This window comes from Cetorhinus maximus, chromosome 25 (genome assembly GCF_964194155.1).
Source record: "Cetorhinus maximus chromosome 25, sCetMax3.hap1.1, whole genome shotgun sequence".
NCBI lineage: Eukaryota > Metazoa > Chordata > Chondrichthyes > Lamniformes > Cetorhinidae > Cetorhinus > Cetorhinus maximus.
The window spans coordinates 9,242,859-9,257,184 of record NC_135903.1 but is presented as its reverse complement, the minus strand read 5'-3'; the positions used below and the strand labels follow the sequence as shown (position 1 = coordinate 9,257,184).

At 46.7% G+C, this 14,326-nt stretch overlaps 1 protein-coding gene across 14 annotated transcripts in view; it reads left to right on the top strand.

The window, feature by feature from the left end:
• Positions 1-14,326, top strand: part of arhgap23a (Rho GTPase activating protein 23a) — a 501,306-nt gene that overhangs the window by 437,291 nt on the left and 49,689 nt on the right. For all 14 annotated transcript variants that reach the window (XM_078529389.1, XM_078529391.1, XM_078529390.1 and 11 more), the window contains 2 exons: positions 3,673-3,746; positions 4,706-4,795. In XM_078529389.1, the coding sequence (XP_078385515.1) occupies positions 3,673-3,746; positions 4,706-4,795 (164 nt within the window). The remainder of the gene's footprint in view (positions 1-3,672; positions 3,747-4,705; positions 4,796-14,326) is intronic.

The window sequence follows — 14,326 nt, the reverse complement described above, 5'->3', positions numbered from 1 at the left end:
ATGCAGCCTGGTGATTTAGTGGTCTGCCTCATGGCTCACAGGGAGTAGAGAAGAAGAAGAAGAGAGCAGCGGAGGCACCTAGCTAGGAAAAGGGAGGAGCACCTCCCTCAAGATGAAGGGGTGACAGGGCCTGCTGCGCACGCAGCTGAAGATCCACAGAGAGCCGTCTCTTGTAGGCGCCGCACCAGACCCAGGATCTACTATGGCGCCTGTCATTCCTGAGAATAAGTGTCGCCAAAGACTGTGCGTGTCTAGGGAACTGGTTGGTCACATATGCCACCTACTGCAGGTTTTGGCGCCACAGGCACATGGAGAGCATCCGCTGCCAGTGACCATGAAAGTGACTGTGGCACTCAATTTTTACGTCAGTGGCTCCTTCCAGGACTTCACAGGTGATCTGTGTGGGATCTTGCAACCTCCACACACAAGCATATCTAGGAGGCTATGGACACCATCTTCATGAAAGCACAGAACTTTGTGCATTTTTCCTGGTATCGGGAAAGCCAGGAAGCAAAAGCACTGGGATTTGCGCAGATCTCTGGTTTTACACAAGTGCAGGGCTCCATCGACTGTACTCAAGTGGCACTTAGATCTCTCTGGCAACAAGCAGAAAACTACGTCAACCGCAAAGGCTTCCACTCACTAAATGTTCAGCTGGTGTGCAATCACCACAAATGTATCCTACAGGTCTGTGCATGATTCCCAGGGAACCTCCACGACTCCTACATCCTTAGCAGATCTCAGATCCTTGACATTTTTCATGTTCCACAGAGGCTGCAGGGTTGCCTCCTTGGGGACAAGGGCTACCCACAGAGGACATAGCTGATGACGCTCATGCGGCGGCTGCGGACTGCAGCAGAGCGACGGTATAATGAGGCTCATTATATGTGATGAATTCAGCATGCTTCCTCTGGAGGGCCGAGACCTGGAGCTCCCACCTGCTTTGGGTGTCGTACTGTGGGTCAGCTGCACCCTCCTCTGCCTGTGGAGCTACAGCTGTGGGGGTCACAGGAAGAGGGGATTTGGATCGGTTGGATATTCCCAGAGTCACCCAGGTGAATGGCCCTGGGGCGTCAAGCAGCTGGTCCTCCTCCCTAATGGTGTCCAAGGGCCCCTGGCTGACTCTTTGAGGAGAAAGGGAAGCTGGAGTGAGATCAAGCTGCCCCGCATAACTCTCATGTTGATTCTGTTGGAGGCCAACTATGGCATCAGCGACGGAGTGCAGCCCGCATAACAGTGCAGGACTGATGTCCTGCGGACCAAGGTCACCATGGCGGCTTCCAAGCTTCCAGGGTTGACCTCTGTGCATCAGCATGCCGGTGCTATCACCTCGGATCGAAGGCAGACAGACTCATCCATCATCCCCTGCAGTCCGAGGAGTGCACCAGACATCCCTCCCTGATGTTCCCGTGATTGCTTTCTAGCTCCACCAACTGACTGAGGACCCAGTCCAGAGGCTCATCATCTGACTCGAACTCAGCAGATTCCTTCCCTCTTGCAGCCGTCTGAGTGCTGGCAACCAAGGATGTCCCTGCCTCCGGCTGCTGTGGAACAAATTGTGTGCTGTGCTCACCAGAATGTGATCCCAAGGCTGCTGTATATCTAGGTCCCATCTAGGTGTTGACGTGCTGGTGGATGGTGCGGGTGAGCACCATGACAGATCTGCAATGGTGTCGCCCTCAGGGTCCTCATCCGTGGTGCTCTCGGCGCTGGGGTCGGGGTCAAGGTTTCCTGAGAGCGTCGTGTCAGATGTGCCTAGGACAGAAAGTGGAGATTATTAGTGCTTGGCAGCCATGTTGAACACAGAACAGTGGACTCAGAGTAGCGTTGAGAGAGGAATGATGTGGTGCAGGACCCTCGTGGGTGTTTGTCGCCGACCTCACCATCTTCACAGGAGCGGTCTACGTCCTCTCTGGGCAGCTCCAACGTGCAACTCTCAAACGAAGTGAGGACCTCGATATCCGACACTCTGACCCTAGTCTGGGACCTCTCCCGTTGATTGTGTGTGATCTTGTTCTGCATAAAGACAGATGGAGAGAGTGAGCAAGGCGCATGCCAGGCTAAATGAGAAAGATGCCAGGCGTGTATGTGTGCTGAGTGGAGCCATGGACGTGATGAGGAGGCTATCTCCAGAGGAGATGAGGCCAGATACAGATGTGAGTGTATGTCTGAGAGAGTGAATTGTGATGTCCCTTCAGTTGGCAGTGAGTGAGATGCCAGTGAATGTGTGATGGGCTAGTGAGCGGGTGAGTTAAGATTGATGTGATGGTTGACTTAACTTGGCAGCACGGATGCGATCATTCATCTGTTTTCTGTACTGAATGGTCAACCTCTTGTGTGCAGCATGGGCACTGACCATCTCTGCCACCGCCTCCCAAGCCGGAGTGGTGAGACTGATGTGTCTCCTGCGGCCAGAGCAAGGGTAGAGGACATTGTGGTGGGCCTCCACGGCATCCAGAAGGCATCCCAAGGATGTGTCACTGAATCGGGGACTGCACTCTTCTTGGCTTTTGGTGCCATGTCTTCACCAGAGCAGCACTGGACTTCAGGCATTGAGGACTGTGTGCGTGGCTGCAGTTTAAATATGACACCTGGCATGAGGAAGTAATGAGGTACTGGCGTGGCGGGCAAATTGGAGGTCGGCCAACAGCGATCCAGTGTGTTTCTTGTGATTGCATAATTTATGAGGTGGATACGGCACGAAAACCTGCCATTGCAGCTGGCGGTTAAAATGTCTTTTTTCACGCCTGCTACTGGACTTAGTGCAAATCTGGGACGATTCCACCCTGTGACTACACAAAAAAGTACTTCATTGGCTGTAAAGTGCTTCACGATGTCCTGAGGCACTAGATAAATGCAAGTCTTTTTCCTTTTCCTTGGGTATCCAGATAGTTTCCTGCAGTGGCCTCTCTTCTTGCCCCTGCACCATTATCTCTGGATCTATCCTTGTCCTCCTTCTGTCTCTCATGTACAAACTGGCCCTTTACAACATCATCCAAAGGCACAACAATCCAGGTTCTACGTATGCTGACCCCACTCAACCTCAACCACTTTTTTCGACATCTCCATTGCCTTCATGTTGTTAGACAGCTTATTTGACAACCAGATCTCCAAGTAAACAATAGAAAGACAGAGATAACCAGCTTATATTTCACCCCTCTCCTAATATTACTCAGTTTTGTTGAAGGGTCATGAGGACTCGAAACGTCAACTCTTCTCCGCCGATGCTGCCAGACCTGCTGAGTTTTTCCAGGTAATTCTGTTTTTGTTAATAGAAAGACAGAAGTTATTGCCTTCAGCCCCTACCACAAATACTGTTCCCCAGTCACTGAGCCCATTTTTCCATCTGGTCACTGTCTCAGGCTGTACCAACCTGACACCTGAACCCAACCTCAGCATTTTATTTGACCCTGAGATGAGCTTCAGACTCCATATCCTGTCGCTCAACAGGACTAGTTTACTTCCACCACTGCACTGACTCAGCCGCTGAAATCCTCATTTGTGTTTTTGCTACTTCCAATGCTCTCCTGGCTGACCTCCCATCTTCACCAATCATAAATTTGAGCTCATCCAAAACTGTGCTTCTGATCCAGATGCGAGGGCATTACCAGCAGAACCAAGCTGACAAATAACTGCAGCTAACTGAATATTGATGTTTCCTGTACTTTACAGATAAATACAATGACTTCATTGAAACCAACAGACTGGAGGATGCAGCAGAAAGGCTTCAAAGATTTAAGAAACTGGTAAATCCTACAAGATTCTGTCACCCCTTTGTGTATATTCTAACTTTGGATTACCAAACCTGCATTCGCAGCTAATAACAAAAATTAACAATTTCAACGTCAGTTAGAAATGCATTAAAAAAATTAAAACTGACAAAATCCCTTTAAAGAGTTCACAGGTCATTTAAATTGTTCCCTTAAATCTCCCTTAACCATCTTTGCTCTAAGGAATGCAATCCCAGCTTCTCTAGTCTCTCCACGTGACTTGAGTTGCCTAATTTCTGTTAAATCCCTTTGTACTCTCTCCAAGGCCTTGACATTCTCGCTGAAGTGTGGTGTTAGAATTGGACAATGCTCCAACGGAGGTTAAACCAGTGATTTATAAAGGTTTACCATCACTTCCTTGCTTTTGAACTCTGCCTCTATTTATAAAACCAAGGATCCTGCATGCTCTTTTAACAGCTTTATCAATTTGTTCCCGTCACCTTCAAAAATTTGTTTGTGAACCTCTGGATCTCTATTGCTGCACCCCTTTTAAAGTTGTACCATTTAGTTTATACTGCCTCTTTTCATTTTTCCTTCCAATGTGCATTATTTCGAACCTCTACTTTAAATTCCACCGGTCATGCATCTATCCCTTTCACCAGTCTATGCCCTCCTGATGACTTACTATCCTCTCACGGTTTACTACATTTCCAACTTTGTGTCATCTGCACACTTTGAAATTATGCCCTCCAAACACATTCCAGATCATTCATATGTACCCAAAAGAGCAGTAGTGGTCCCATAATTTCCTCCCAGAACTGTTCACTACAACTCTCTACTTTCTCTTGACTTTTGCCTTTTATCTGAGAGGTCAAAGGTTGGACTGAAGCACCCTTATGTTTTTTACATTTAGACGCAGATTCTGTTACATTAGAATTTATAGTAACTGAACTTGAATGTGTTGTGGTATAGTAATGAGGGTTATATGATTTCAGCTTCGGAACTTACCGGAAAATTATTTTGAAACTCTGAAGTTCCTGACGGGACATCTGAAGACGGTCGCAGATCACTCTGAAAAGAACAAGGTCTGTGTAGCCTGTCCATTTGTAATATTGACAGTTTGCCAAATATTCGGGCGCTAAAACTAATATTATTTCCTGTGATTGCATAATTTGTATGGTGGGAAGGGTCGGCTGACATGGCGCGAAAACCCGCCATTGCGGCCGGTGGGTAACACACCTTTTTCATGCCTGCTATCTGGGACAATTCCACCCTGTGACTACACAAAAAAAGCAAAGTGCTTTAGGATGTCCCAAAGCATTAGATAAATGCAAGTATTTTTCCTTTTCCTTGGGTATCCAGATAGTTTCCTACATACGTGGTAAATTATTAAATGCAACATAATCTTACAGTGCCAAGCGGTAGTGGGGAAAATGTTAGGACAGTTGGCCAAAGCTGCAGGCCAGGATTTTCCCATCCCGCCTATGGTCACAGTCAGGAGAGGCATCCACAGTCTGTAGGTGGGGAACAGGTAGTGTAGGAGTGGGCACTCAGTGGTCTCATGGGGGATTGTTCCTATATATGACAGTACAGTAGGCGTCAAGATGGGGAGGGGTAAGGTCTACATGGGGCGTAGGCACATCCACCTCAAACGGCACAGGGGGTAACACAGGGATGTCAACCACAATTACAATGGGATCAAGGATTAAAGGGGAGGACTGAGAGTAATAGGAGGGAGGGAAACTTGAACATTGTGCCTCTCCAGGATGATGGGAGGGATTTCCACGGTCACACAGGGAGGGTTGAAGCTGGTCTGGAAATAAACCCTGAGGACCACCATTTTGGAACCTTAAACAATGGCAAGCAGAAAGTGAAACCAAGAAAAAAACGCTGCTGGGGAGGGATGTTTTGCCTTCTGGATCACAGCACTTGGGGATGAATTAAAGGTGCACCCATGTGGAATTTGTATTACCACATGAAGAGGAATGCACAGCTGAGACATATTAGGAGTATCTCAATAACTACAGAGGCAATCTGGAGCCTTCAATGTATTAGTGCATTCATGTGAGATTAATTCTTATGTATTCCAATGATCAATCTCCTCGCAATAATCCATTATACTAATCGTGGTAATTCCCCAGTGTGATAATGACTCCAAAAACAAGTGGGCACCTGGACAGACAGGAGAAGCCTCTTGGAAACCCCCACCTCAGAATCTTGCAGCTGCCAACTTCAGCGATGGGAATTCCCAGGACCCCCCAAATAATCTCATCCCCCCCCACAGATCATGTACCCTCATGTCAATTCCAAAGGATGTAATCATAGAGTCCACTGAATGAGTAATATAACGCCTCAAGCGTCTGGCCAAATCCATCTCGTGGCAGTAGATCGACTGAAATAGGGCCAGGGTTGGGAAGGACACTGTGATGCTGAGAGTGATCATTGCGATGGCCAGAATTGTATTGGCTAATGGGTGCCTAGACTGTAGCCAAGCCTGTAACCAAGTCCTTGAATCCACCGTCACTCACGAGTCAGCGACAGAAAGAGAACCTTTGTAGGCTGATACTCAGTCATGTCTTTCTTTCAATATTCATGCGGCGAGGAAACCTTCATGAAGATGAAGGGTGCATTTAATGTTGCCTACATCATGGCATGCAGGCAGGAGGAAAGGTAGAGAAGCGTGCTATGGTGGCACCAGGCTCGCCAAAGGGAGGAGCTACATCCTGATGAGCAAGGGGCAGCAGGGGCCCCCCTGTACCCAGAGGATGAGGCTCACAGAAATGCTGCGCGTAGACAGCTCTCAAGACTGAGGGTGTACAGAAGACGCATCTCTTTTCTGCAGGTGAACGAGAGACAGTGTCGTCAACGCCTCCGCATGTCCAGGGATCTCGTGGCTCACATCTTCCACATCTTTCATGAGTTGATGCTGCGGGGAATGGGAGGACATCCTTTGCCAGTGGCTCTGAAAGTCACCGTTGCTCTTAACTTCTACGCGAGCAGCTCTTTCTAGTGGGAGCTCTCAGGCTTCTACCCACAAGTGCATACAGGAGGTGACAGATGCCCTCTTTGCCTAGGCCCACAATTACATGAACTTCGCTAGAGATCAAGCTAGCCAGGCAGTCAGAGCACTAGGCTTTGCTGCTATTTCCAAATTCCCACAGGTGCAGGTTGCCATCAACTGCACTTGTGTGGCTATAAGAGCTCTTTGGCAACATGCAATGTAGTACATCAACAGGCAAATCATCCACTCGCTCAATGTGCAGCTGGTCTGCAACTACCAGAAACACATCATGCAAGTTTGTGCGAGAAACCCGGGAAGCTGCTATGACTTCTGCATCTTCAGTAGATCGCAGATCCCAGACATCTTCAAAGGACCACACAACATTCAGGGGTGGCTCCTCGGTGACAAAGGATACCGACAAAGGACATGACTGATAACGCCCGTCCGATGGCCACAAACTCCAGATGAGGGGAAAGTACAACGATGCTCATTCCGCCACGTGGGCATTGGTAGAGCAGACCGTTGGCATCTTGAAGATGTGTTTCCTGTGACTCAGTAGATCTGGTGGAGCACTCCAGTACACTTCCCAGAGGGTCTCACGGATAATCATGGTTTGCTGCAGCCTGCACAACTGGCGCTGCACAGGAGGGAGGACTTGCCAGATGTCAAGATGGAGGAGCTGCACCTCTTCCCCAATGAGGACATTGAGAGGGATGAGGGTGATGAGGTCGAGGAAGCCGTGGCTGTATGGGAAGGAGCCATAGCATAGGCCAGACAAGGCAGCGTGCACGTAAGGCGCTCAGAGCCACCAGATTCCAGAAGGATGATGACGAGTAGGGTAGTGCTTGTCCTATTAGGCCCATGCCACCACCAGTGTGGCTAGTCTTCTCAACCATCCTCTTCATTCTGAGATTGACAGAAGGTGCTGCCTCTTCAAGCATCTCTCCAACATCCCAGTCGCAAGCGGCACTGCAATCCTCAGTGGAATTATGGCAGTATACCTTCAGTCTGACAAAGCGTCTCAAGGGGATCCATCTCCAATGGAATAAAACGCCTTATGTGTCACTTCAACAATGATACTGCGAGGCTAGACTTGGGCCAGGGCAGACGAGGATGCTCAACAGATGTTAACACTTATTCAAAGCACTCTGTTCTCAGCGTTACCTTAATCCCAATTACATTAAGACCCTTCACTCTCAGTTAGGGATGCGGGGCTTCAGTTAGCCTGACCTCTCAATGGACATAGATCACCTCACGATGACCATCTTCACACATTTGCCTGACAGACATGAAAAGCCTCATTTTGGACACCATCAGTTTCCCGTAATGGTCAGCCCTGGCCCTTGCAATTTCGAGAATGCAGACACACCATGGAGCCCTCAAGGTTCCGCTTCATTGATAATAAAGAGCACACATCAGCTGCGTTACACCCTAGTTCCTAGCCCATTTCTGCTCTGAGCATTGTCTTCCCATCAAGCTAACATATGAATATTGAGACCATGCTCAACAGTTACATTGACCGCAACACATCTCCACATGGATGTAGCATTGCTGAGCTCGGTGAATGTTAGGGGAGGGGAGACTAAGCAGAATGAATGGGCCGGTGCTGCATCCCTTTTTGATAGCCTTATGGGCGCTATGCAGACAATTCCAAGGTGCAAAATGGTTAAAGCTGTAGCTTTGAACACCAGAACAAAATTGTGCCTGTGAGGGACAGAGCACTGGCATAATGAGGTGGGAATGTACGCAGCTTATTGGTCAACTTAGCAGATGCACACCCATAGAGTTGACAACATGCAAGGCAGGCAGGAGTGCATATGACCTTTAAGTATGGGCTGATAGATTGCAAACCTTCACGGATGACAGAGAGCATGGAGTTCATTACCCTTCTCCAAGTGCATCTACATGTCTCCTCTTTCTACACTACACCTTCACCTTCCCATAATACAGACAAGTCAAGGAACTACATGAACCTCCATCTCACACAACCAAGAATGAGCATCACTTGAACCTTCAGTGCACGTCTACGAGATGCCTTGTATAAGCATACTTTACATTGAGGGTGAGGTATTGTTATGATCCCAACTGGGATTACTTCTGGACAAGCCTGATCCCAGGGTGGAATCCAGCTTGATAGATCTTAACTTTTAGTTGTTTGTTTAGATACATGGAGAGGGGCTACTGAACAGTCATCACAGAAAAACAGTTAGGTGATTGGTGGGTATCTCTTCCGTGTCTGTCTTGATAGGTCAAGTGGTCTAAATCAGGAGACATTATTACAGTTGAAGATTATAGTTAAATTCACGTTTAAAATATTTAACACACAAATTAATTATTTAAATAGAACAGAGATGGCTGGGCAGACGATGTGTTGCAGCTTGTAGGAGCTGGTGGACGCTGGTGCGATCCATGGTGACCACATCTGCTGCAAGTGTTGGCTGCTCGAGGAACTTCGGTTCGGAGCTGGAGCCTGAGCTGCGGACACTGCGACACATCAGGGAGGGGGAGAGTTACCTGGACAGTGTTTCAGGAGACAGTCACACCCCTTAAATTAATTAGATCAAATTTGGACCGTGGTCAGGGACAGGAGGGTGTGACTGCAAGTGAGGCAGGTATGGGGATGCAGAACTTAGCTCTGGAGGAGCCTCAGCCAGTGCCCTTGTCCAAGAGGTATGAGGTTCTTGCTCCCAATGTGACGAGGGCACAGACTGCAGGGAGAATGAGCGAACTTACCACAGCACCGTGGTACAGAGCATCATTCAAATGGGGGGAGAAATGAGAAATGTAGTCATAATAGGGGATAGCATAGTTGGGGGAATAGATACTGTTCTCTGCAGCAGAGAGTCCCAAAGGCTGTGTTACCTACATGATGCTAAGGTTAAGGATATCTGTTCTGGACTGGAGAGGAACTTGGAGTGGGAGGGGAAGGATCCAGTTGTTGTGGTCCACGTAGGTACCAAAGACATAGATAGGACTAGGAAAGAGGTTCTGCTGAGGGACTACGAGCAGCTCGGGGCTAAATTAAAAGACAGAACCACAAAGGTAATAATCTCCGGATTACTACCTGAGCCACATGCAAATTGGCATAGGGTAAGTAAGATTAGAGAGACAAATGTATGGCTCAAAGATTGACGTGGGAGAAATGGGTTCCAATTCATGGGGCGATGGCACCAGTACTGGGGAAGGAGAGAGCTATTCTATTGGGATGGATTACATTTGAACCATGCTGGGGCCAGTAGTGTCCTGGTGAATCGTGTAACTAGGGTTGTAGATAGGACTTTAAACTAATTGTGGTGGTGGGGAGGGTTCAATTGAAGGTAAGTTTAAAAAATCAAAAAGAAACAAGGGAGCAAAGATGCAGCTAGTGATGAGGCGAATGATAATCAAAATGTGACAGGAAGGGGCAGGAAATATAAGCAGAAGAGTGCAGCAGAAATTAGAACCAGAAAGAGTAATAATGGTAAGAAGTCAAAGCTTAAGGCTCTTTATCTGAATGCATGCAGCATTTGTAACAAGATAGATGAGTTGATGGCACAAATAGAAATAAATGAATGTGACTTGATAGCTATTAGAGTTGTGGTTGACCAAGGGTGACCAAGACTAGGAACTCGATATTCAAGGGTATTCGACGTTCCGGAAAAATAGGCTAAATAGAAAAGGAGTTGGGGTAGCTTTGTTAATAAAAGAAGGTATCAGTGCGGTGGTGAGTAATGATATAGGTGCAATAGATCATGGTGTGGAATCAGTTTGGGTGGAAATAAGGAATAGCAAGGGAAAGAAGTCATGGGTGGGAGTAATTTATAGGCCCTCAAAGAGTTGCCTCACTGTAAGACAAAGTATAAATCAGGAAATTATGGAGGCATGTAAGAAGAGCGCTACAGTTGTCATGGGTGATTTTAATCTGCACATTGACTGGACAAATCAGATTGGCGGGGGTAACATGGAAGACGAATTTGTAAAGTGCATCAGGAATTGTTTCCTAGAGCAATATTGCAGAACCTACCCGGGAACAGGCTATTTAAGATCTAAAAATGTGTAATGAGGTAGGATTAATAAGAGATCTCATAGTTAAGGATCCTCTAGGGGATCGCATTCACAACATGGTAGAATTTCACATTCAGTTTGAAGGTGAGCAACTTGGGTCTCAAATCAGTGTCCTCAACTTAAATAAGGGCAATTACAGAGGTATGAAGAAGAAAGCGGGCTGGGAAAATAGGCTTAAAGGGAAGGTCAGTGGATGAGCAGTAGCAGACATTTAAGCAGATATTCCATAAAGCTTAGCAAAAATTTATCCCGGTCAAAAAGAAGCTCTCGACGAGAAGGACGAACCATCCGTGGTTAACAAAGGTGCTCAAGGAGAGTATCCAGTCAAAAACTAAGGCATACAAAGCGGCGAAAACTAGTGGTAGGCCAGAGGATTGGGAATTTTTTAGGAACCAGCAATGAATGACTGAAAAGCTAATAAAGAGGGAGAAAATTGATTATGAAAGTAAATTGGCAAGAAATATAAAAACAAACAGCAAGAGCTTCCACGGGTATATAAAAAGAGAGTGGCAAAAATGAGTGTGGAGGATGCGACTGGAGAATTGACAATGGGGAACAGGGAAATGTCAGAAAACTTAAAAGAATATTTTTGCATCAGTCTTCACAGTGGAGGTCACTATAAACATCCCAAAGATATCAGGTAAGCAAGGAGCTAATGGGAGGAAAGATCTTGTAACAGTCTCTTATCACGAGGGACAAAGTATTTGACAAACTAATGGGACTAAAGGCAAACCTGATGGCCTGCATCCAAGGGTTTTAAAGGAAGTGGTTGCAGAGATAGTGGAGGCATTGGTTGAAATATTCCAGAACTCTCTGGATTCCGGGAGGGTCCCAGCAGATTGGAAAACCGCTAATGTGACGTCCCTGTTCAAGAAAAGGGGGAGACAAAAAGCAGGAAACTATAGGCCAGTCAGCCTAACATCTGTCATTGGGAAAATGCTAAAGCCCATTATTAAGGAAGAAATAGGACATTTAGAAAAACTTAACGCAATCGAACAGAGTTAACATGGTTTTGTGAAAGGGAAATCATGTTTGACAAATTTGCTAGAGTCCTTTGAGGATATAACAAGTAGAGTTGATAATTGAGAACCGGTAGATGTTGTGTATTTGGATTTCAAGAAGGCATTTGATAAGGTGTCACATAAAAGGTTATTGCACAAGATGGGAGCTCACAGTATTGGGAATAATGTATTAGCATTGATTGAGGATTGGCTAACACACAGAAGACAGAGAGTCAGTATTAATGAGTCTTTTACAGGTTGGAAAGACGTAACTAGTGGAGTGCCACAAGGATCAGTCCTTGGTCCTCAGTTATTTACTGTCCATATTAATGACTTGGAGGAGGGAGTACAGTGTAATGCATCCAAATTTGCTGATGATATAAAAATAGGTGGGAGGGCATGTTGTGATGACAACATAATGAGTCAGCAAGGGGACATAGATAGGTTGAGTGAGTGGGCAAAAACTTGGCAGATGGAGTTTAATATAGGAAAGTGTGAGGTCATGCACTTTGGTAGGAAGAATCAAAAGGCAGACTATTATTTAAATGGAGAGAGACTTCAAAAAAGTATAGCACAAAGGGATCAGGGTGTTCTTGTGCATGAAACACAAAAAGTTAGCATGCAGGTGCAGCAAGTAATTAAAAAGGCAAATGGATTTTTGGCCTATATTGCTAGGGGGCTGGAGTTTAAAAGTAGGGAAGCCTTCTTACAACTGTACAGGGTGTTGGTGAGGCCACACCTGGAGTACTGTGTACAGTTTTGGTCCCCGTATTTAAGAAAGGATATACTGGCATTGGAGGCAGTTTAAAAGAGATTCACGAGGCTGATTCCTGGGATGAAGGGGTTGACTTATCAAGAACAGCTAAACAGGTTAGGCCTTTATCCATTAGAGTTTAGAAGAATATGGGGTGATCTTATTGAAATGTACAAGATTCTGAGGGGGCTTGACAGGGTAGGTGTTGAGAAGATATTTCCACTAGTGGGGGAAGTCTTGAACTAGGAGACATAGTTACAGAATAAGGAGACACTCATTTAAAACTGAGATGTGAAGGAATTTATTCTCTGAGGGTAGTGAATGTCTAGAATTCTCTACCCCAGAGAGTTGTGGAGGCTAGATCACTGAAAGTATTTAAAGAGGAGGTAAATAGATTTTTGAAATATCGTGGAGTTGAGGACTATGAGGAGCTGGCACAAAAGAGGAGTTGAGGCCTGGGGCAGATCAGCCATGATCTTATTGAATGTTAGGGCAGGATTGAGGGCTGAATTGCCTACTCCTGCTCCTATTTCTTACGCTCTTATGTAGAGATAATTAGTGCATGGCAACAGACTCCAACACATAACATTGCACACTCAATCTCGCTGTCTGAAGGATCAGCTGGTGCAGGGTCCTCATTTGGCTATGCACTGCCAAACTCACTACTGTCACAGGCATGGTCCCAGTCCTCTCTGGCCTGGTGTACTGCGCGCTCCTAATACTGGGTGAGGGCCCTGATCTCTTGTATCCCACCACCAGTCTGGGACCTCTCCCCCTTATTGTGGGTGAACTTGGGCTGCATGAAGACAGATGGAGAGAGTGGGAGCAGGAAGGATGCCTGCCTTGTGTAGGTGCTGAGTGGAGCTGTGTATGGGATGAGGATGTGAGCTGCACAGAATGTGATCCCAGATGGAGATGCCAGGGAATGTGTGGGAGAGTGAGTAGTGATGTCCTTTGTGCTGGTTGTGTGTGAGATCCCTGTGGACTGTCATCCTGCGAATGTGAGGGGCTTGTGAGTGTGATCTAAGAAGGATGAGAAGGTTGAGTTACCCTGGCTGTGCGGATGAGATCATTCATCCGTTTGCAGCAATATATTGCTGTTCTCCTGCGAGCTGAGGTGGAGCTCACTGCCACAGACACCTCCTCCCAAGCAGAGATGGTGATATGGTTGGACCTCTGCTAGCCATCCATCCCCAGGTTAGGGAAGGTCACGGCAGGCTTCAGCAAGGTGCCACTAAACCTGGAGGCTGCACTCTTCCTGCTTTTGGGGGCCATCTTTTGCCTGGAGCAGTCCTGGGCTGCAGACATTGAAATATCTGTCTGCAGGTGCGGTTTAAATGTGGATAAGGACCTGCTTGCGTCATGGTGAGGCCGGCGAATCACAGGTCGCCTGCCAGTCAAACAGTGTGTTTCCAGCTGATGAAGATTTAATGAGGTGAGAGGCGGACAATCGGGTGCAAAAATGGAGCATTGCGGTTGGCAGGAAAACCACTTTTCCTTCCTGCCACCGCACTTAGTCTGCAGAGGGGAAAATATCCAGCCCCTGGTTAAATGAGAAGTTAAGGGGATTGTTTTGAAAGTGGAAAAAGAGGACAGTTGCAAGTTTTTCTACGAGGTAAGGTGGGTCAAATAGCCTTCTCCTATACTATTTTATTCTATGACTCTTCCCATAGTCTGCACAAATAAACTCATCTCCTGTGCTGTTATTCTACTGCCCCAAATTGAGCATCAAGTGTGTGCCTTGGATGGGAGAAAGTTTTAGTAATAAACTTGGTTTTAAGTGTTGCATTTTATGTATGACATGCACCTGCCCACA